General features: G+C 34.9%; 1 protein-coding gene across 3 annotated transcripts in view; it reads right to left on the bottom strand.

The window, feature by feature from the left end:
* Positions 1–25,472, bottom strand: part of ASCC3 (activating signal cointegrator 1 complex subunit 3) — a 359,136-nt gene that overhangs the window by 149,080 nt on the left and 184,584 nt on the right. For all 3 annotated transcript variants that reach the window (XM_058734818.1, XM_058734819.1, XM_058734817.1), the window contains exon 14: positions 17,096–17,230. In XM_058734818.1, coding sequence (XP_058590801.1) covers positions 17,096–17,230 — 135 coding nt within the window. The remainder of the gene's footprint in view (positions 1–17,095; positions 17,231–25,472) is intronic.

Consider the following 25,472-nt stretch of genomic DNA (forward strand, 5'->3'; position numbering starts at 1 on the left):
CTCTAAAAATTTAATTATCAACATTTCAAGAGCATCTTTTGAAAGAGAAGCTTTCCATGGTTTTTATGCAAGGGCCATTACACTGACAGGAAGTGGAATTTCAGGGGTCTGTGATTCTAGTACAGACTTTGTGACATTGATTATGTCTAAAGTCACTTAAAATTTTAAACTTTCATTTTTAAAGCTTATTTATTTATTTTGAAGGGGGGAGCGAGTACACATGAGCATGCAAGTGGGGGAGGGGCAGAGAGAGGGAGAGAGAGAATCCCATGCAGGTTCCAGTGCTCTCAGCCCAGAGCCTGAGGTGGGGCTCGACCCCATGAACTGTAAGATCATGACCTGACCTGAAACCAACAGTCAGTCACTTAACAGACTTAGCCACCCAGGTGCCCCCAAATTTTAAACTTCTAATAATAATTAACTAAGGAAATGACCTAAAACAGCACTCCATGAAATCTGTTGCAAAAATAAAACAGAAATACATTAACAAACCACTCCATCTAGTGGCCATCCCAGTAAATAACAACTTACACACAGACCTAGAGTCCTGAACAAAATACACATATACCCAAAAAGACTTCCTTCTTCAACTTTCATGGGGAGTATAGTTCTCTTTTATTTTTGTGCAGTGTGGTCAGCCTGTTAGAAATCATATCATGCACTGACCTTATAATTAACTACATTTGGGTCATATTGCCTAAACTTTCATCTTTTTAAATTTTTTCATTTTTTCAGACAAGAGTTATGATCTATTTTCTTAACACAGCTCTTATGAATATGAGATGACTTGGGATAAGGTCAATTGTGGAGTATTTTCTAGGATATAACAGAGTTCTTTCATGGGCCAAGGGTAGGGAGAGGAGACACATTTCATCTAGTAAGTTTCTTCTCTAATATTCATAAGTAGACTCAGAGCTAACAGAATAAATAAGAAGATATTTTTTGGAGGAGATACTCTGTACAAATTATACTGCTTGGATTGTTGTTTGTTTCAGTTGAATCTGCTGTCTGTAGACCCCTGCAATGGAATGTCCTGATGTGCTTGTGATAAATGCAGATTCCTTAGTCAAACTCCATTTGGAGCAGGACTTGGTTTGCAGCACCAATGACACAATAAGAGGCTGAAGGCAGGGAATAATGAACTGTAGGGAAGAATATTCCCATTACGTAGCAGAGTACTCACATAGCACCCCCCACCCCCACTCTGACCAATTGAGTTCAACCAGGTTCCGGGCAACCATCTGAGTAATCCCTCTGGTCTCAGTGAGGAATATAGAGTCACTAGGGATCATTTCTCTTTTGTCTCTATTCTTGCTAAAAATATCTTGTGCATTGCTTTTTAATTGGTTTAGTATAGACCTGAAGTGACAACAATCCTAAAATAAGTCTGGTTTGCTCATTCCTAATTGTCTTTGAAGCTAAATTTGCTACTTGTGGTCTGGTCTAGCTCAGAGTACAAATAAACTAGAATCCTTGGGAATGAGGCAAAGAGATGTACATTTTAAAAATCTTGTTTTAAAAATCATACAGAAAAATTTTATTATTTTTTCACTTTTGGTGTACAGTCTATGAATTTGAATATGTTCAATTTCTGTAACAACTACCATAGTCAGGATATAAAACAGTTCTTTCACCCTAAAAAATTCCCTTGTTATTCCTTTATAGTTACACCCTCTCCACTTATAACCTCTGGCAACTAATGATCTGTTCTCCATCCTTATACTTTTGTGACTTCAAGACTGTTATAAAAATGGACTCAAACAGTATATGAGCCTTTGAGATTCATCCAAGTTGTATTGATAGTTCATTCCTTTTTCTTGCTGAGCAGAATTCCACAGCATGGATGGATATATTAGTTTGTTAATCCAATCATCCACTGAAGGATGTTTGAGTTGTTTCCACTTTGGGCAATTATGAGTAGAGCCTCATTGAATCCTCATGTGAAGTTTCTCTCTCGCTCACTCTGTGTGTGTGTGTGTGTGTGTGTGTGTGTGTGTGTGTGTGTGTGCATGTGCGTGTGTGTGTGTGTGAGAGAGAGAGAGAGAGAGAGAGAGAGAACATGAATATATTTTAATTTCTCTGGATACCAGGAGTGTGGTTGCTGGGTCACAAGGTAAACGTATGTTTAACTTTACAAAAACTGCCAAACCATTTTCAAAGTAGCTGTACCATATGCATTTTCACCACCAATATATTAGAGTTCCAATTGTTTCCCATGCTTGTCCACACTTGAGACTGTCATTATTTTTTATTTTAGCCATTCTAAGAGGTGTGTAGTGGTATGCCATTGTGGCTTTAATCTGCCTTTTCCTAATGACTAATAATATGAAAAATCTTTTCATATTATTAGATATACATTTCTAATAATCTCTTCAAGTTATTCTGATGCACACGAAAGTTTAAGGACCATAGTTCCCTATAGGAAGATACCTAGAATGATTTTTTTTTAAGTTTATTTACTTGTTTTGAGATGGGAGGAAAAGTGTGAGCAGGGGAGGGGCAGAGAGAGGGGGAGAGTGAGAGAATCCCAAACAAGCTCCACTCTGTCAGCCCAGAGCCCGATGCAGGGCTTGATCACCCAAACCCTGAGATAATGACCTGATCCCAAATCAAGAGTAGTACACTTAACTGACTAAGCCATCCAGGCACTCTCTAGAGTGATAATTTTTACTCATCTATGTACAATACGGCTGTATAATTTGACCACATGATTCTATTTAGTTCTACACAACTTCATATTCATTACTGTACTCAACTATTTATACTCCTAAAAAGTACCTTCCAACAAATTTGGAAAGAAAACATGACTGTGACTTAAAAAAAGGACACTGTAAAGGGCCAAAGAAAAGATAACTTAAATGATAAATAGACATTTAGCATGTACTGGATCCTAGAAATACAAAGAAATTTAAGACAAAATCTGAGCTTTGAATAATCTGCAGAATGGAAAGAGACCCATACACAAGTGATTTCTATAAAATATATTTCTTTTTATTTTATTATTTTACTTTTTTAAATGTTTATTTTTGAGAGAGAGAGAGAGAGAGAGAGAGAGAGAGAGAGAGAGAGAGAGAGAGAAACACATGAGCACGCGCGAGAGAGGGACAGAGAGAAAGACACAGAATATGAAGCAGGCTCCAGGCTCTGAACTGTCAGCACGGAGCTTGACATGGGGCTCAAAACCACAAACCATGATATCATGACCTGAGAGGAAGTTGGACGCTTAACCAACTGAGCCACCAAGGTGCCTCATATGTTTCTAATAGAGGTATATGGACAAAGCTGAAATGAGGGGAAGAACAGCATTATGGCTTATTTGTGTTTGTTCTGCTAGCACCTGGCAGAGTACTTTCTGCATAGCTGGCACTAACTGCTCATTTCTGGAATGAATGAATCAATGATCTCATCGAAGAAGTCTTCACAGAAAATGTGAAATGTGGGTCTTGAAGGACAAGTGATATACTACTAAGTGGGGGGATAGTAGGTAGCAGGATAAACAAGCATAAAGGCTGGAACTAGCAAAGAATACAGTGTGTCTGAAGCACATTATTCAGGAGGCATTGGGTGAATGCAAGAAAATGATGCTAGAAGGGAAGATTAGGATCAGGCTTTACATGGTTCCAAGCATAGGAAGAAAAGGGCCAAGTAAAATTCTTAAGCAATTTCAGGTTTGTTGTTTAGAGAGGTAACGTCTTGTGTGAAACCAGAGGCTGGATGAGCAGCTCTGAGGCTATCAACAGTCCCAGTGAGAAGATGGAGGTAGGAAATAGAGATACCACATAAAGTCGAGGTGAAGGTAGGCTATACAGTAAGGAAGACTGGGTGACTGCCTGGGAAGGGAGGTATGAAGGAAAGAGAATTGTTGCTAGTTTATCTATGCCTTGGTGCACTGATTATATGATAGGGAAAATAGGCTGAAGACGGCCAATGCTTGTGCCTTAGGCTAGGCACTTGGAAGGTGGGAACCAAGATTCAGTTTGGGACATGAGTTTGAGGACATCCATTATAACAATTTTGGCTTTTAGTCTGAATAAAGTAGAAAGCCACTCAAGGGTTTGAAGGAGAGAGATAGAGGAGACCATTTCGGTTTACTATTCTAGTACAGCATTCCAGGTGAGATGTGACGTTAGATTGAACTAGGTATAAAACATCTGAAAAAATAATAACTCTAACACACTAATGTCACTTTATATAGGTAGCTTTCTTACTCTGACTTTCTTAAACAAAGGAAAAATGAAAATTAAAATTGCCTAAGTCTAAAAACTAATGAAAACACCACACACCAAATTTACAGGACGGAGTAAATCATACTCTCAGAAAATATCATACCTGAATACTTAACTAAATAAAAATATGAATAAATTAACACCTAACTCAAGAGTTGGAAAAATTAAAGGATAACAAAACCAAAGAAAAACAGATACCCTAATAAAGTTAAAATAGAATCTGATCATTTAAAAATTGTGAGATTGATAAGTAAACACAAAAACTCTTATTTTAAAAGAAAAATTAAACAAAAAACACCAATGACTATTACTGGCAAGAACAGGAGTTGGCAAACTATGCCCCAACTGTCTGTTTTGTAAATAAAGTTTTATTGGAACACAGTCATATTAATTTGTTCACATATTGTCTATGGCTGCTTTTAAGTTATAGTTGAATAATTGTGATAGACACCATATGCCCACAGGCTTAAAATACTTACTGTCTAGCCCTTAAATAAAAAGATAGTTGTTTGTTTGTTTTTATTTTTTTAATGTCTTATTTATTCTTAAGAGAAAGAGAGAGAGACAGAGCAGGAACAGGTTAGTGGCAGAGCAAGAGAGGGACACAGAATCTGAAGTGGGCTCCAGGCTCTGAGCTGTCAGCACAGAGCCTGACGCGGGGCTTGTACTCATAGACTGGAAGATCATGACCTGAGCTGAAGTCGGACACTTAACCGACTGAGCCACCCAGGTGCCCCAGTAAAAAGAGATAGTTGTACACAAGCACAACAGCATGAGCACAAAGACAAAAAATTACTAATGTTAAAAAAAAATGTTCAGAAATATATCACAGTTTAAAATAATCAGAAAAGGGTACTTTGTAAAATTCAATACACTGCATTTAAAAAACTGTTTGGGATGGATGGTTTTCTAGGAAAAAAATGTTATAACATTTATCCTAGAAGGGATAAGAAGTTGTAAAATAATAAAACAATGGAAGAAAATTTAAAAGCTATCTTACATTTGGGTTTTCCTATTTTTAAAGACAAATTAATTCTAATACTATTAAGAGGCCCAGACCACAAAAATAAAAGTCCCAGAATTAATCTTACAGAAGCAGTGAAATAGCATTGATATTAAAACCTGATAAAGAAGCAAAAAACAGAATATAACAGAGAAACTCTTTTATGAATATCAATCCAAATGGCAAAGAACTTTAGAAAACAGGATTCATCAATGCATTAAAATAATACACCAAAACTAAGTACAATTTAACCTCAGAATTCAATGATACTATACTTATAATTACATTTATATTAAGATATTGAAGAAATGAAATCACAAGCTTTGCTTTTGAGATAGGAAAACTTGACTTGGCAAAAATGCCAATTCTCACTAACTTAACATAATCAAGAAACTAACTCAACTAAAAAATGAACATGATTTCTTGGAGGTTATACTCAAGTTCACCCTGCAAAGTAAACCTGTATATTTATTCAGGAAAATATCTAAAATTGAAGAATAATCAGGATGCCTATTCTCAACCAAGTATTAAAAATATTATAGCAACAGAGTAAGTAAAACAGTTTGATACCAGAGAAGAAATAGCAAAATCAATGAAACAAAAAAGAAAGTCCAGAAATTGACTCCAGCAAATATGAGAATTCTGTATGTTATATCAAAATTAAAATCAACAGAAGAAACAGGGAGTATTCAGAAAAAGATGATGAGTCCATACTATATGGAAAAAATTCCAGACAGATCAAAGATTTAATAAGAATAAATTAAATTTAAAAAGGGCTGGAGGAATATATGGATAAAGTAGGTATGGCCTTTATGAGCAAGACAAAGCCCAAAGACTATACATAAATTGGTAAATAATTTCCATAAGGTAAAAATATTCATAAATAAAAATCAAAAGTTAACTAGGAAAAAAATGTCTGTAACACATGACAGCACATGCAATGTACACACAATGGACCACAAATATGAATAAGAAAATTATAAAAAAAAGGAATTTAAGTGGACAAATATGGAAAATTCTGAGCTTTACTCAAAATTCAAGAACTGTCAGTCAAAATGATATTAAAGTACCATTTTTTAAAACTTAAAAATGTTGACACTGCCCAGTGCTGGTAAAGTTATGTGGGAGGAAGTTACTGTTCAAGGAAATGTAAATTGGAACAATCTCCCTAGTGGGCAACTGGAGACCATTCACCAAAATTTTAAATGCATACACCGTGTTGATGGATAATACTCCATGGCTAGGGATTTCCCCAATGGATAACACTGCAGCTGCCAAGAGTATGAGCAAGAATGTTTACCATGCACTGTTTACAATAAAAAATAATTGGAAACAAAGGTGTCCATCAAGATAGGACTGGGTCAATGCATTAAGATAATGTGCACATTGTGCCATACTATGAAGTTGTTAAAACAAAGAATCCAGTCTTTCTCAGTTGAATTGGAAACATCTCCACTATGTATTATTACAAGAGACATAAACCATAACATGACCAAATCTGTTTACACTAAAACACACATGTAAATACATGCAATATTTGTGTGTATTTGTACAAAGTCCTCCCTTAAAAAAAAATAAAGCCTTTTGGGGCGCCTGGGTGGCTCAGTAGATTAAGTGTCCAACTCTTGATTTCAGCTCAGGTTATGATCTCATAGTTCATGAGTTGAGCACCACATTGGGTGCTCCTATATATGTATATATAGGAGCTTTTAAACAGGAATTTAATTTGGAGAAATGAATTGAGAAGAGATGGTTAAGACCATGAGTTATAGAGCTACACTTTTTGTTACAAGATGACTGCTGCTTTCTGATGTATCAAAATAACCACTGTTTTTCCATCTGGTTTCCCAGGGCGAGCATTACCTGGAGTCCAGGCTTTGCTAACCTCTGAATAGCTTCAGAGATATAATTCATCCTGTTCACATCCTCTGAACAGAGTATTGGATTCTCCAAGGAAGATATTTGAGATCCAATACTGTATTAACTGGAGAAAGTGTTTCTACACATGGAAATACAACACAAAAGAACATGAGCTGTAAAAAAGTAAAGGAAGTCAGGTGCATAGTTTAAGAACTATTTAAGGGGTGCCTGGGTGGCTAAGTTGGTTAAGTGGCCGATTTCGGCTCAGGTCATGATCTTGTGGTTCGTGAGTTTGAGCCCCATGTCAGGCTCTGTGCAGACAACTCAGAGCTTGGAGCCTGCTTCAGATTCTGTGTCTCCCTCTTTCTCTGCCCCTTCCCCGCTCACGCTCTGTCTCTCTCTCAAAAAATAAACATTAAAAAAAAAAACACTGTTTAAGCTTGGTTTCCTCAGATTTTATATTTCCACTTTTCACAAATGAACTTCCCATAAAGGGCTTTAGAGTCAGTAAAATTAGAATGGAATAGACAGCTGCTAAGATAATTCATTAGCACACATATTTTCCCTCAGTGAAAATATGCAGAGCTTCCTTCCATATCTTTTTCCTACCCATGAGATGGAAAGGCAGTGTGAGTACTTTTTAAAATGAGTAAGGTTAGGGGCACCTAGGGTGGCTCAGTTGGTTGAGCGCCTGACTTTGGCTCAGGTCATAATCTTACAGTTCGTGAGACCCAACTACCTACACCACAACGCAAGCCAGACATCTTTTAGAAGCCAGAAAACTTCTAGATCTCTTCCTCAATCATCCATATCTTATTAATCACCAAGTCCTAGCAATTTTGTTTCTCAAATATTCCCCAGTGAATCCACATCTTCAACTGGTCTTCCCAATGCCCTCTTAGAGCCTTGCCTGCATGTATAATGATCTTATTAATAACACAAATCTGATGTGTTATTACACACAATCTTCCTTCCTCAACTCTGCTAATAATAATCCATTGTTTTTAAGATAAAACAGCAAATCTGTAACATGATTTACAAAGTCCTCATGATCTGGTCTTCGCCTATAACATAGATTCATCTTATGCCACAAACATGCCATTTGCCACTCTCCATCATCTTCTATATTTTATTCATTTTGACTTTTATTCACTTCCTTCAATGTGCTATTGCTTTTCTGCTGTCAGAACCTTTTCCTAGAACATTCTTCTGCTGTCCTTTGCTTTGTGACCTCCTAACCTTTGAATCTCAGCTTCAATGTCACTTTCTCAGCCAAGCCTTCTCTAACATCTAAGTCTAGATCAGATCCCCTAATTTTATTTTCCCATAGCAACTTTATCCCTTTTATTACACATGTAATTGAAATAAATTATTTAATTGGTTGATTAATCCCTCTGTCCTTCGAGAACATAAATTCCGTAAGAGTAAAGGAGCAGGTACTTCTTTCTTCCTAAATAGTTTCCATTCTCAATTAAAGCAGAGAGTATTAATCAGCTCCTTCAATAAGCCTTCCTGTATTACACGGGCCAGAAGGTAAACCTTTATTTTTAAGATTTCTTGCAGTCAGGGTTCTTGATGTAAAAAAATCAATCCTGCTAATTAGATGCCCGTGTGCAAGTTCTGGATGATGGAGGTTAAGAGAAAACTATCTTCCTGCTATTGTCTTTTCCTGGTAAGCAAGATCTTGGAGAAATGAGGGCTGAAAATTATAATAGATGTATCATATGCTCAAAATTTGGCTTTCCAGTGTGTTCATGAACATTGAAAAGACATGCATAGCAGCAGTTGTGGCTTCTCAACTTCTAGATCACTATCACAGTAGCTGGTTCTTCAATTCAACAGTTTCAGTGGTAGCCCCCTGACTTCTACTTCTCCAATCTTACCAACATTGGTAAGTACCTAATTTCTTGCAAGATTCTGTTCTATTTAAAATGTACTGAGTGTGGTTTGTTTCCTTTACTGAATCCTGACTGATACAACATGGGTCTTCCTCAATACACTCTAAACAGGTTGACAGAAGAGTTTACTTAGCTTGATACCTATTGATCTACCACAGTCACTGGTGACTAGCTTACATTCACTAGATATTCACTGAGTGGCCATCACTAAAAACAGTTTGAGGCTCATGGGTATATAATCAATTCACAATGACACAGACTAATCTAATTCCCCATAACCAATTTTCATATGTCATTCTGGCTGTGCTAATTGTTCACTTTAACTTAGGAGAAAGGAAGTAAGTGTGCTCTGTCCATGTTATATCCCTTGAAAGATGGTCTTGGTTCCCACAGAGGCTACCCTGATATTACTACAACCTAATTATATAGAAATAAGAGTATTCCAGAAATAGTACCTTAAATAGCAAAAGAGAAATCTCATCTAAAATTGCATTCTTTATATCCATTATACCCATCTGGCCATAAATGCTGAAATAACATCTAAAAAAAAAAATCACACTGTGAAATGTAATTTTGATCCTTAAATTTTATCAATATAAATCTCTGTATATCTAGAGATTGAATAATCTTAGTTATTTAATCTACATGTCTTTAGAGTGCTTCCCCTACTAAAGTATTTTCAAATGAGAGAACAACAATATTCCAATTAACAGTTTTCCAAAACAGCATGGTTACTTAACAAGATATATAAATTTGTTGTAAGAAATTCATTCTATGCTTCTAAAATACATCTTCAAGTACATGAACAAAAATTACTGCAATCGGAATTTACTTAAAAGTAATAAAAGAAATCAGGAAAAAAAATCCAACATTAGTTTTTATGTCCCTTAAAAAGAGTCTTGTTTATTCAAAGTGAGCCATATATTAGACTACATTGATATGAACGCCTGGCCCACGGGATTTCCCCCTGCTTGAAGGAAAAGGAGTCCTATTTTTCAGCACCTGGATTCTGGTCATATAACTTGTCTCTTCCACAATCTTCAAAAGCTTCTCAGTGCATATAAAGTCCAAACACTTAAGCATGTAATTTAAGGTCCTTCACATTCTGACCAAAATGTATGTGCCTGGCCCTTCATGCATCATACATAATAGTGAAAAGAGAACACTTTTCTATTTGTTCAAACAGATCCAGTGGTTTCCTTTGCTCACGTCCTCTTTCTTCTTTCCTTCAAATGCTCCTTACCCTTATTGCTGCATATTGAAATACAAGATCACTGTTTTGAATTAATCTACTTTTTTATGAATGGTTTGTTCTTCTCTTACATTACTGACCATATTTTGCTTTCCTTATGTATTATTTGTAAACCCACTGTGACACTGTAACAACATCTGTGTCTTAACGATAGAGAAACTCCATGTTCAGCTACTTATTTTCAATGGCACAGGAAATTTGATCAATTAAAATTGACGAATTGGACGTATCGTATACTCTAAAATAATTGTTCTCAATAGGTATATAAAATTTAATTGAACTGCTGTTCATACTTTAAAATTCCCCTACTGTTGGGTATTTATGTTGAATTTTTTCATTATAATGTATTGGAATAAAACTCTTGGTTTATATTACTTTTCCTTTTAATATGTCCTTGGAAAGATTCCCAGGTTTAGAATTTCAAGGTTAAAGGATCCAGAAGGAAGCGTGGCTCTTAACATATATTACCAAAAAAAAAAAAAAAAAAAAAAAAAAAAAAAAAAAATTCTTTTTAAAGGATTGAAAAGGTCACTGCCACAGAAAACCTAGGAATGTACCAAATCCTTGAATCATTTTTAGAAATGGGCATTCTCATTTTTAGCTTTTAAAGATTTATTTAGATTAAGAGTATACAGTCTGAATTTGCAAGATTTATCCAACAATTTTTTATTCCAATTTGCCTATTTTATTTCTTCTTTGCCCATTTACTTACTGAAAATTTTATGTTTTAGTTATTAAACTTAATAAGCACACATATAAAGATGTAGATCCACATAAAAAGATGTAGTTACCAATATTTCCCCCAACCTGTTACTCCCTTTTACAATTCAAGGTATTATTTTTTGTTGTCCAAAAGCTAAAAATGTAAACGTTGTTACATCTGTCATTAGTTAAAGTTGTCATCTTCTCTTCCTTCAAAGTACATTTTTTTTTTTTTTTTAATTTTTTTTTCAATGTTTTTTATTTATTTTTTTGGGACAGAGAGAGACAGAGCATGAACGGGGGAGGGGCAGAGAGAGGGAGACACAGAATCGGAAACAGGCTCCAGGCTCCGAGCCATCAGCCCAGAGCCTGACGCGGGGCTCAAACTCACGGACCGCGAGATCGTGACCTGGCTGAAGTCGGACGCTTAACCGACTGCGCCACCCAGGCGCCCCATCAAAGTACATATGTAACCATTTACAGAGTGTCTACTGTGTATCAGGCAACGTATGTTACCTTACTTATTACAAAAACTTTAAGATCTAGGTATCATTGCCACTTTGTTCATGATGGAATTGTGGCTCAAGGAAATTGAAAAAGTTACAGTGCCTGAGTCCAGATTAATATTCAGGTCTGTGTGGATCCAAAGCCTTTATTGTGCAAGAGGCTACTTCCCTTTGAAAACAGAATATTTGTGCTTTCCAAAATGCAATTAAACATTCAGTTCTATTTTTTAATTAATTTTCTGTGGTTTTATTTAAAAATATTAATACACTTTTGACATTCTTTCTATGTGGTTACAAGCAATTCTACAACAGTAGAATTACTATATTAACCTCCAAAAGGAAAGAGGTTGACATGGCTAAGGAAATAATAAACTCTGAGAAAATAAATATTTTATGTATACTTAAAATTAAAAATAAGAGAAAGGGGGCTCTCAGGCACCTGCTACTGTCTTTAGCTAATAGATATCATCTATGCCAAGAGGAGAAAATTCTAATTTTATTTGGCTATACTAACTGTAAAACTGCTAAAGCAGAAATAAATAAAGCTATTAAGTATCAGATAACTTATATCAAAGTCAAATTCCTTTAATTTAGGCAAAGGTTAAAGTTGACCTATTGGGAAAAAAACAAGGAAATATTTGGTAGCTTTGGATAATAATAAAGAAGTCAAAAAAATGACACTTGAAGTAGCTTGAGGGAACATATTGTTGGATTTTTCGTATTATTATTGGATTCATTATACTAAATATATTTAATAGATATTTCTAATAACTACATTCATGAGGCTTATTGTATGATAGACCATTTCTACGTATAAGAAAAACTCTTAATATCCCTAATATATGTAAAAAAAAATCCAACCACATATCACTACCCATAAATCAGAGAAATAGTGCACAGGGGTGAGTGGAAATACCCATCCCACTACTAGAATATTTAAAGCCTGTTAAAAACTTGTCCCTAAGGAAAGAATTTATTTGGCTTAGATTGCAAGTGAAACAGAATCTGAAGATTCTAACTGAAATATTCATTCAACTTGAAATTAAATCATAATTGAAAATAATAGCTTAATAATGAAAACATCTGCATCCCTAATGATATACTTCTATAAATGTAAGCTGCTACTATTCCTTTAAGGTATGCTGTACCTTACAGAAAATAGTGGTTTCTTAAGAAAGTGTCTTTGTGCAGGAGAGCAAAAAATATGCAGGGTAAATTAGGGAAAATTATTCATATTTATTATCCTTTCACCATTTTAAAATTTAGTTATTAATACATATTCTTAAAAGTAGATTGTTATAATATGACATGTAACATTTTATCATTGTTCAGTTTCCAAAATAATTTCATATAGCATTCCATTTGTTTCTCAATAACTACCAGAATAGGTGTTACTTACCCTATTATTATTCTATTTGATAGAATAGAAAGTAAGTTTCAGAAATATTTAGGTGTTTGGGACACCTGGGTGGTCAGTCGGTTAAGCATCTGACTCTTGGTTTCTGGCTCAGGTCATGATTTCACAGTTCTGAGTTTTAGCCCTGCATTGGGCTCTGTGCTGACAGTGTAGAGCCTGCTTAGGATTCTCTCTCTGCCCCTTCTCTGCTTGTGCTGTTTCTCTCTCTCTCTCTCTCTCTCTCTCTCTCTCTCTCTCTCAATAAATAAATAAATAAATAAATAAATAAGGAGGAGGAGGAGGAGGAGGAGGAGGAGGAGGAGGAGGAGGAAAATATTTATGTGTTTAAGGCCGCAGGGCTTCTAGAGGCCACATCAGAACCAGACCTTTTGTTAACGTGCCCTCTTGCTTTGGGCCTCATTAGGAATTCCTGATATACTACCTTCTCCATAGAGAACCACAACATCCATCTCCATAGCTTATGCTTAAGGTATACTTTCCTTTCCCTATTTTCTTGTTTCAGTGGACAATTTGGAAATATAGTTGGTTTTTCATAGGGGGTTAAATTTTATATTAAAGATGGGAATGATATGAGGAGTCTAAAATATATTGTTACTTACTGGGAAGAAAAGAGTCATTTTTAGTTGTGGTTATGGCAAAAAATAGCCTTATTACAAACACACACACACACACACACACACACACACACACACACAGAAAGAAAAGGAGAATACCTCCATGGAGTTTTACTTATTATTTATACAAATAAAGTTATACAGTGTTGAATAAAGCTGTAAAGAAATGCTTTTACAAACCATAATCGCTACGTCAGGAATTGAGACGGTTACATTTAAACACTTAGGGGTAAAGTACTAGTGTGGCACAGTAGGGATTTAGCTGTATTTCCATTAACAGGAGTCATGAGGCTAAATTTCTATGTACCACCATAGCAAATTTACCTTCTAATTTTATTTTAATGTTCTGAGTGCTTAATTTCCCATTTTTCGAAGAACATGGGAAGGAATATCTCCGCCCATCATGACAATAGCTCCGCAGAATTGCTAGAATGTTAATACCATTAAGTTCAAAAGGAACTTAAAGAAATAAGAAGCATACAACTAGCACTAGAAAAACAATCTAAAATTCTGGAGCTTCGATAAAGCATTCAGAAAGATTACTTTATCTTTTGTTATAAAATCATATCCACTGAAGAAGGGCCAGCTTTTTGAATCTCTCCTTAGCAGAAATGGGGGATATGGTCGGACTGAAGAAATGTTCTTCCATTTTATTAAAAACAACAAACAAAAAGCCCTAAATGCTTTAGAAAGTCCCAGATCGGATTTGGTTTTGAATGCTTAGGATACAGAGTGGTAAAAAGGGCAGTCTTTAGAGTCAGACTGATTCCAATCATGGCTCTACTACTTGTTACATGGTCGTCTCTGAGAAAATTATTTCCAGTTTCAGTTACCTTATCTATAAAGTGGGGATAAGAATCTCTAAGGGACAGAATAGTGGTGCAGATCAAATGAGAAAATCAAAGTGAGGCTGTCTCTTATAATGTTTGCCTCAGAAGAACAAAAACAACAGGGGCGCCTGGGTGGCGCAGTCGGTTAAGCGTCCGACTTCAGCCAGGTCACGATCTCGCGGTCCGTGAGTTCGAGCCCCGCGTCAGGCTCTGGGCTGATGGCTCGGAGCCTGGAGCCTGTTTCCGATTCTGTGTCTCCCTCTCTCTCTGCCCCTCCCCCGTTCATGCTCTGTCTCTCTCTGTCCCAAAAATAAATAAAAAATGTTGAAAAAAAAAATTTAAAAAAAAACAACAACAAAAAAGTAATCGGGGGGTAACTACTATCAGCCAAACATTATATGAAAGGCTAGGAATATAATGATGAACAGGATAATGCTCCTTGACAACATGTACTTTTTAATGAATGTTTGTGAATTTCATTTTTGTTTTAAAAAAAATCCAATAACAATAGGTAGACTGGATGAAAATCAAATCAAATCAAAATATTTTTAAAAAGGTATAACAAAAATGATTTGAGATTTTCTAGTCTACTTAACTGTATTAAAACTTTTCATTTCTCCAGGTCTTTTTTTTTTTTTTTTTTTTAAAGCATAATGACCTTTGGTGACCTATTTGGTGACAATGCCTTAAATAAACATTATTTGAAACTGTGTCTATATAAATTATTTTATATGGTTTCAATGTTTCAATATTTCATGTTATTTTGTAATTACTTACACATATATAATATCAACGTATAATAAAAATACAGACTTACATCACAGGGTCTGTGAGGACTGAATGAGTTATCTATACAGCAATGAAAATGCCAGGCACAAGTAAACAGCTGATAAATACTAAGCACTATTACTATAGAAATTAAATAATAAACTGGCATTATTTACAATAGCAATAGCTCTCAAAACTGAGAGGTATGAATGAAGTAACCAGAAAGCCACAAGGTGGCTCTCAAGGCTTGGCTTTTAAACACAATCGACTTGCTTTTTATTTCCAAAGAAATGAAAGAAGACTTATGAATGCCAACCTTTTTAAAGGCACTCATAAATTCATAATTAATAAATAACTGGAAGACTACAAAGCTGTTTAATAAGTGTTATATAATAGAAAATATTAAGCAGAAAAAAAATGAAGAAAATGAACACATTTTATAGTTCTAAATTGAAAGAATCTGATGTTCAAAACAACTGACATCAGATTATCATATGCAGAATTTAAAATATCAACATAAAATGATGGCATTCATAGTGCAGTCATAACAATTAAGTACATCTTACTAACATGATAAATGTGAAAGTGTATACATAGTACAATATCTGGCAGCTAGCAGCTGTTTTGTAAATATCAGTTAAATCTTATGCATATAAAAAACTTTGAAGTTACTGTCATTTTATGTCCACTGAGTTTTTTATTTGAAAATTTATTTGAAAATTTTAATACTTTATTTGAAAATTTATTATCACAGCTTTAAATCTGGGCAAACGTTTTCTGTAAAGGGCCTTGTATTTAGGCTTATTAGTGGGCTACACAGTCCTTGCAGCAACAATTCAATTCTCCCCTCATAGTGCAAAAAAAAGGCAGCCATTGACAACAAAAGGAGTCCAGCTATTTTCTAATAAAACTTTAATTAAAAAAAAACAACAGGTGGCCAACTTTGGCCCTCAGGCTGTAGTCTATCCACTCTTGATCTAAATCATTATCTCACATAATTAAATGAAATCTTCTGTGAAAATCCTAGATACTATCAATACTCAAATTACCTAGAGAGGTGCTTGTCAAACTGTTATGCACATAAAATCGCCTGAGGATTGAGGTGACATTCAGATTATGGTTTGGTGAATCTGGTATGGGGCCTGAGGTTCTCTGCATTTCTAGAGGACCCAGGCTTTTTAGGTCCTTTGACCAAACACTGTGCAGCAAGGCATTTGTTGTAAAAATTTCGGGTCTCAAACTTTCACATACTTTTTTTTTTTTTAATCATATTTTTTCAACATTTTTTTTTTTAATTTATTTTTGGGACAGAGAGAGACAGAGCATGAACGGGGGAGGGGCAGAGAGAGAGGCAGACACAGAATCGGAAACAGGCTCCAGGCTCCGAGCCATCAGCCCAGAGCCTGACGCGGGGCTCGAACTCACGGACCGCGAGATCGTGACCTGGCTGAAGTCGGACGCTTAACCGACTGCGCCACCCAGGCGCCCCATTTAATCATATTTTTAAGTAATCACTCCACTCAATGTAGGACTTGAACTCACAACCTCGAGATCAAGAGTTGCATGCTCTACTGACTGAATCAGCTAGGTGCCCCTAAACTTTCACATTCTCTTTTTAAGAGCTTTGGTTTGTGCAGTTTTCATGTGTTCATATTAACCTTAGAAATTAAAACTGAGAAATTAAAAAATAATAATGTTAGTTTTTTAAAATAATAATCCTATTAGATGTTAACATATTTTATGGAACTTAACAATATTTTCTGTTTTAACTATATTTTAAAGAGTAGGACTAAACACAATTCTAATCATAGAGATAGAGGTGATAATTGTACACATCACGCACCGGGATCCTTTGGAAGATCATTATATCAAGAGAAAAGTAAAGATTATAACATGATAAATATGTAAAATCAACTCCTTGGAAATTAAAGACCATAGATCTTTCATATATAAAATATCTGTAATATCTGGCACATTATATGCTTTAGTTCTTATATCTTGCCCTCATTTGTTTCCTACCTGTTTTTCTGCATGTCCATATTCAGTTCCTTGGGTAGGTAAAAAGCAGGAAATCTGACCACTATTTTTTGCTCTTTCTATTAGAGACATAGCTGTTCTTACAGTAGCATTTCGAGCATGCACAAACACCATCACCTAAAATAAAGGAAAACAGTTTATTTAATACTAAAATTCATTAAGAGACAGCTTAATACCAGTCTGAAAATCACTATATATAAACTATTAATTTTTCAAAATATAACCCCCAGTTTACGAATTCTCCAACATTTCCTTGTTTTAGAAGAAAGTGTATATAGGATAAAGGCAAGTTAAATAAAATTCAATAAGGCTTTACACATTGTTAATCTATACATTGGCATAAGTCAGAACTGAAATTAATGGATTATATAAAGCATGGAATTTAATTTGTGCTTTTCTCTTTTGAAGACATGATTCATGAGTACAATCATATATTATGGAGACAAGAGTATAAAAATATACAAAAGCCTTATTTCCCCACAGTCAGTGAAATTTCCAGTATCGTAGAGATGTTTAAAGAAACTGAAAACAATAAAAACACTCTTCCTTGGACAAAATCATGTCTAAGAACAACCATTCAAAATAGAGTTTAGGGAACTGCTGAAGATGAAAATACTTCTAGAGAGGCATCTGGAATTTTCTGTTGTTTTTTGACCTTCCTGTGGAATTACTCAAAAAGTGACTGTGGAAATCTGAATTAGAGGGAAGTCATGTATCTGGGTGCTTTGTCAACAAGAAGTGGAAAAAAGTACTTTCAGGAACAGTCACCAGGCAGAATGTCAATGCAACTGAAGAATATAAAATAAGAGAGTGATGAACACTCTGTATCTGCTGCCTAGCAGTGCCTGCCTTCTCTCTTTTCCTATCTTTTTTTCTTTGGCCTTTGGCTTCCATTTACTCCCACATTCAGCTGGACGCAGCCTTCCCAAAGAGCCATTAGTATAACAAAAGTCGTTTTTATTCTTTCATATGGACAATTGATCTTTTTGAATTTTATATGATGAAAATGTCAGGTAATTCTGACATTTTAATTATAGTCCTAAACATACAACCTAAGGACAGTCAGCAGTGTGGGTGCTTTGGGTGAATTAAGACAAATTCTAACCCCAGCTTCCAACCAAACTGAGACCTCTCAATCTCTCTGGAGTTACCATGGTATGCCCCGTAGGCCTCAACAACACGGAGGTCGTAATTCTTGCTTTTCCCTCAATATCTCTCCATATTTATCTCTTAATTATGTTTTCCCAGAGGCTAGAACTTTGGTCTTATTTTCATGGTACACATTTAGAAAAATATGCAACTGATTGGTTTTAGTCAGGGAAAGGACAGACTCATGCTAGCTTCCCTAAATAAAAGAGAAGGCCATTTTCATAATGAGTAAAAGTGAAAAGGGGAGGGAAGCCTGGGATTTGGCCAGAAAGGAGACAGACTGACAAAGATCTAGAGAGCACAGTGTTTAATTTACCCATAATCATCTTACATCTACAACCCTGTCAAAGAAACTGTTCCATATATGGCACATCAATTAAAATTCAGAGTAGAGTAAAATCATAGTTAATAATCACCAAAGAAATTGGAATGCTTAAATTACTAATATTCTTTTGGAATGTGTTCAAAGTCAATGAGGGTAGATCATCTGGAGAAGACCCAAAATTCCTCAATGAAAAACTCCTGAAGCGTTTAGAGACAATAAAACAAGTATCACAAGTCACCTAGAGAGATTTAACATTAGTTAATCACAGCCATTAAGAATGTAAAGCTTCAGCTTTTATACTATGTCAGAGTTCTAACTTATGTGCTGATACTAACGTGTTTTTTAAAAAAATGTGATAAGAATCTCTCTAAAGAGCATACTAATAAAATTTATTTCAGTAAGTTTCATGAATACTTGGAAAAGTCTTCTGTTTTCCTTATTTTCAACTACAAAAAACAAACAAACAAACAAAAAAGTCTGATTTTGATAGGTTTGCTAGCTTTCTGGGGAAATGTTTTTATTTCATAGGATGTCAAAAGACTGTCATTTAAGCTCAGTGTAACATTTTTCAGCATTATTGACATAAGATGTTTAATACTAAGTTAGATATAAAATTCTGTTAACTATAATGCCCTGTTGAAGCTTCACCAGTTCAGAATCTCTCATCTTCTACCATTCTGTCTCTTGTAAAAAGTTTTTCAACTGCGAGTTTCTTTTTAAAAAGGCAGATTTTTCCTCTTATATAAAATTAAGGTTTATCACGCACACAGGTTCACTAACCCCTAACATTAAATTTAAGAAAATATCATTTAAAATGAAATTATTTTTAATTAATTAATTAATTAATTCATTCAAATGTTTCTGAGAATTCTGAAAATTACTATCAAGCCCTGAGAAAACTGTAAAAAAGAGAGGCCAAAGTCCCTGCCCTCATAGAGATGACAATCTAGTATGATGTATTTAAGCACAAAATATTTTTATGAAGTATTTAGCAGCCATGTATAATACTGTTAAAAGAAGAAATATAAAAATGAACAAGACATGGTTCCTTACATAAAAGGCATGTACAATTTAAGGAGGCAGAGAAAACAGTAACACATGGAGTATGGATAACACAGGAATGCTAAACATGGAGCTGGTGGGTCTCCTTTGTTCATCCATTGCACTGTATTTACATAGTACCTACTGAGTACCAAACAATGTACTGAGCACCAGGGATACGATACATATGTTCCAAGGCTCAGAATGGCTATACTACTGTTGATGAGAAAGAATCACTAGTAATCAGCCCTACCTGGCTACAAAAGCAGGGTACACGATGGATGGAGTAGTATTTAAAATATTTATCCTTGGTAATTTTAGTGTGTTAGCTTGAAGAAGTATGTTCTCGTTCAAAAGTTTCTTACACTGAGTCCCAAGGACCTCTTCATCAGAATCACTGCTGGTGCTCATCAAAATAGATTTCTAGGTCCTCCCCTAAAACCGAGTAAGAATATCTAGGGATGAGGTCTAAAAATTGAATTATTAACAACTTTTGAGATGACCACTGCACTACTGTGTGAAATTGGTTAATAATGACCACCAACTTAGTTTTCTTCTTCTGAGTTAAAACAAGTTTAAAAGGAAACATATATAAAACCACCACTACAGAGATGATTTTAAAAATTCCCTAATAACCTATGTTTATTTACCTATATAAATGAAATATTAGGAAATATGAAGGTATTTCATATAACCAGTATAGCCCCAAGATCATTTCCCAGATGGGTTTTTATAATGCAACCAGATTTCTATTCTCCATAATTCAAATACCACATTATGCAAATCCTGTTGATATGGAGAACATAAGGGAAAATAAAATATGACCCTAAATCTTCATTAATTATTTCATTCTGACTTGTCAACTTATCATTTTGCAAATTATTTTCTACTGCAGCCAAGAGAAATATTAGTTACAACTTAAAGTGGCAATTTCTTTTTATTAAATGATCCATCACTCCTTGTTCAGTAAAATAAACTCTTTTTATTATTAAGAATTTTCTGTTTAGAGGCTCCAACAGAAGCCATTACAAGGTTTTAGGTCCTATAACATACTTGATTTTATGGTTTGTTAATTTGGTTAATTAATTTAAATAGACTCATATGAAAATTATAACAGAGAGGACAGCACTGTTTCATTTGGCAGAAATAGCTCCAAATTAATCTTAAACACTACTGGTAACCAAACAGCAGTTAAATGGGCATATGCCATTAAAATAAGATTACAACAATAGATTCAAGCCAACAACACTGGTAAATTTTAATTGCTTTATAAAACAGTTTACATTTTTACTTGACATTTGTTAGATTAATACATTTAAAAATATTATATTTGTTTTTAGTTTAAAAAGCCATTTATTTTAAATATACAAAATGAAATCAGTCCTGGACTAGGAAATAAAGTGAATTTGAGTTCTGGCTCTGTTATTTGCTTTGCCAAAGATGTGTTCTTCACATGAGATGACGATTAAAAGTAATGAAAGAATGAAAGCTCAGATAAATCATTCAAAAAACTAGAATGCTTAGGTAACTCATATTGTTTTGGTGTATTCAAAGGAAAGAAGGACATGTTATTTGAAAAATTCCCAAAATTCTACTTTGAAGCATTATTAAAGAGCAATGTGATTTAGAAAAAACAAAAAAATCTCTTTGATTCTTATTTCCTCTAGTCCACAGATAGTCACTAGTGTCACGGGATTATTATAAAAATAGAAGTATATAATGTCAGTGAAAACACTGCATTTAGTAAAGCAATAGCTCTCAAACTCTAGAATACTTCGAAATCACTCAGAAGGCTTATTAAAAACACAACTGCTGCTCCTATCCTCCACCACCCTTTCAGATTAAGTAGGTCTGGGACAAGCCAAGACTTTGCATTTCTAACATGTTCCAAGGAGATGTTAACACTCTTTCTACAGGAACTTTAGAAAACTCTGTCAGAACTAGTTAGTATCAACACCACTGAAGGGGTAATAAACAATAAAATGAATTTGGCCTAAAAGACTAAATGGTGAGATCAGTAAATGACTGTTATAAATTGACACCTATATTAACTATTTATTCCTCATTTATGCAAGTGTGTATGTATCCAACACCACACAAAATAATTTAAAAGACCACTTATCCTTTAACAACTTTTGTGAAGGTATTGTGCAAGATGAATGGGAAGTAAAAAAATAAAAGGAATATTTAAACCTGAGATTATCTGAAAACAGGAGGAAAGAGGGCAAGGATTAACTGTGAAATGTTGAATCAAAGACCGTTTCCTAGAAATTTCCACTAAGAAGGAAGACTGGGCAGGAAATATCTGAAAAACATAGACAACATGGCAGACAGATGTTCCATGGAAAATGTCGCTGAGGAATGACACTCTTTAATATAGGGTATTTGTTCTTGCAAGGGTTAAAGAATGAGGCCTGAGGGTGAGAAGTTTTATGTCCTAGACGTTTATGCTTTCATTCTAACTGGCACAGCCTATAACGTGGCTTGCTCTCAACTCTTTCTAACTTTCTTAACCTGGGTTCCTCAAGAGAATTAAGTCCTAATGACCTAAACAAATTCTGAAAGTGCATGGTCCCCACAACAGCAGCAGCAGCATCCCCTGTAACCCTATCAGAACTACAAACTAACAGCCCAATACCAGGTCTGAGTCAGTAACTCCAAAGATGGGGCCCAGCAATGTGGTTCAACAAGCCCTGCAGGTGATTTGGATGCATGTTGCATCAAAAGCTGAAAGCCCTGCATCAAGTCATCCATCCAACTGTAAGTTAAAAAACAAAAACAGAAACAAAAACAAAAACAAAAACAAAAAAACCCTTCTCCTCCACCCATTTAGAACATTCCAATATCTTTGGGAGGATGGAGAGCACAGTCAAATCATTTTCTGTGTTTTGTAGTTCTAGCAGGGAGTGCCACAACAGATGCGTTTCAGATATATTTATGTATGTAACACAAGAGCATGTAGGCACAAAATAGTTTTGATTGGCATGGCCATGTTACCATATCTGTGTTATCAGGTAAATGCAATTTTAAAAGGTCTGGTTCTGCAGGCTGTGTACCCAAGAGACATCTGTGGAGGGATGCTACAAGTAATTACAGAGTTCTCATTTTAGGCCTGCCAGTGCTGGACAGCTGAACACACTCAGATCACCTGAAGATCTTTTCACATCAGCACACAGTTTCTTCGTGTACTTTTTACATCTGCATTGTAATGCTACTTAGAAATACCATAACTTAATTAACCAGTCCTTGTCTGATGGACATTTATGTTGATTCCAATCTTTGTTATTTAAAGCAATGTTGTCAAATAACTGTTCACAAGCCATTTCACAAATTTGTGAATATATCTTTTGATAATTTTATAGAGTGAAATTGTTGGGTCAAATATATATGACTATTCATTTAACTATTTCCTTTTTCTGAGTATTATCTATTTTATTATTGGAGATGTTTTTCTTATCAATTTGCTAGGCATTCTTTGTAGATGGAAGAAGATAATATGCTTTGTCTTTTTCTATATTGCAAATATTTTGTCCTAGTCTACACTTTATCTGTTGACTTTGTTTATGGAATCTTGGTTAGAATGGAAACAGTTATTTTTCTTAAATCTATCAGCATTTTTCTCTGTGGCTTCTGAGAAAATCATAGACAAGGACGTAAAAACAGACATAAACATTTTTATTTATTTGGAAAGAGAGAGAGAGAGTGCATGCATGCAAGTGGGTGAGGGGCAGAGAGAGGGAGAGAGAGAATCCCAGGCAGGCTCTGCACTGTCAGTGCAGAGCCCGATGTGGGGCTCGAACTCACAAACTGTGAAATCATGACCTGAACCAAAGTTGGACACTTAACAGACTAAGCCACCCAGGTGCCCCAGTCATAAACTTTTGAAAAGGTGGTGAACTTCAGTAGCACTGTGTGGCTCTGGTAATCCAATAGTAGGCACAAACATCACTGGATTTTGCTGTCACAAATACAGACACACAGATCTGAAGGATGCCCATAATACAGTGCTAAGTGGAAAAGAAAAACACGTTGAAGAACAATTTTCATAGTATTATTCTAAGTATATATGTAAAGGATGTATGTGTGTTTAAAATTAGAGCTCTAGATGGACATCCACCAACTTAAATACCTCCCAAAATGAAAATGGGAGTGGGGAGGATAAAAAGATGTTTCCTTTGTATACTCTGTATTGTTTGTCTTACCCACTGAAATAAGCCCTAATAGTTTTACAATAGAAATTATATTGAACAGGAGAAATGATCAACGATGGCAATGAGATTATAAGAGTATATATATAGGGGTGCCTGGGTGGCTCAATTGGTTATGGATCTGATTCTTGGTTTCAGCTCAGGTCATGATCCCAGGGTTGCGGGACTGAGCTCCACTGAGCTGAGCGTGGAGCCTGCTTAAGATTCTCTCTCTGCACCTCTCTCTCTCTCAAAAATAAATACATTTTAAAAAGAAGAGTACATGTATAATATACTACTGTACTAGTATATTTGATATGATTATTTTATTGCTAAGGATTTATGGCGTCAAAGTAAAAACTTGAAGGAAACATATTTAACAATGTACTTACAAGGTCAGTGATGGTGGTACTTCTGATCTAAGTGACAAATTTATTTATTTATTTTTTTAGAGTACCTGGAAATGCTTTAAGAAAAACAGGTATTCTTGTAGAAGAAAATAAATAGCATTTCAAGGTAAAGTATACAGAGGTCAAAGGTACAGAGAATAAATCTAAAGGGTGGTAAATACAGATTTTTGGCAGAAACAGACATATGGACACAGGAGCAGGAATATCTGGAAAAGCAAAATACAACCTCATTATAAAATATATATTAAGATATAAAATTGATTCAAGACTCATAAAAAAATGATAACACTAAAAGTGTGTACTTAATAAATTATTTTTGTGTTAGAGAAAGTTTTTAAACTGAATAGAGAGAAGGCTATCATTGTGCAAAATGTGGATTTTTATAAAGAAATACACATCACATATGATGATAAAGAAAATATGACTCAAGGAAGTATTTAAAAGACAACTGTAGACAAAAGATAGGAAAAGCCAGAGATGATTTTATCATTGTAAACTGATACGATAATGAACAGGAAAAAAATTTAAAGGGTGGGGTTAATTTGAAACAGGGGGGTGCTCTGTTTTTTATGAAGAGTCGAGATGAGCACAAGAGTAGAGAGGTATTCCTAAGAATGAGTATGACAGTTGGAGACAGATCTTATAAAAGGGAACTTTGATTTAAACATTTTAAAATATAGCTTTGCAGCCAATGCACTGCTTGAAAAGTTAGTACAAGTTCATAAAATTTCTTTAAGAAAAATAAAAGAAGCCTTTTACCTAATGTGGGGAGATGGATGTTACTAATATGGTTAAATTAAAATAAAAATTTCCCTGATGCTTCCATATATAAGAGATATATTATTCTCTTGAGCATCTAACGAATTCATGTGCTCCTCCTCTTAAACATTTATCACTGACTACCTTTTATTTTTAGTTATTTTTATGCTTGACATAGCAACTTTGCAAGTCTGCCATTATCCAACAATTACATGACTGGCACTGGGGACATGACAGTGGGCAGCCCAGCACCGGTCCCTTTTGCTTTTGGAGCCTTTACTTAGTTACTATGATAAGAGAATGGAATCTGAGAAGATGGGGAACACAGAAGCTGCTATTAATTACACGAACAACTATGGGAAGAAACAGAAACAACAACAAAGAAAGGAAAGGAAAAAGAAAAGCATAATTAAAAAATTAATAGAGGTCCTTCCTTAAAGTCAACAAATTACTTGACTTAAAAGTCATGATATTTCAAGTTTCTTCAT

The sequence above is a fragment of the Neofelis nebulosa genome, chromosome 6 (assembly GCF_028018385.1).
Source record: "Neofelis nebulosa isolate mNeoNeb1 chromosome 6, mNeoNeb1.pri, whole genome shotgun sequence".
NCBI lineage: Eukaryota > Metazoa > Chordata > Mammalia > Carnivora > Felidae > Neofelis > Neofelis nebulosa.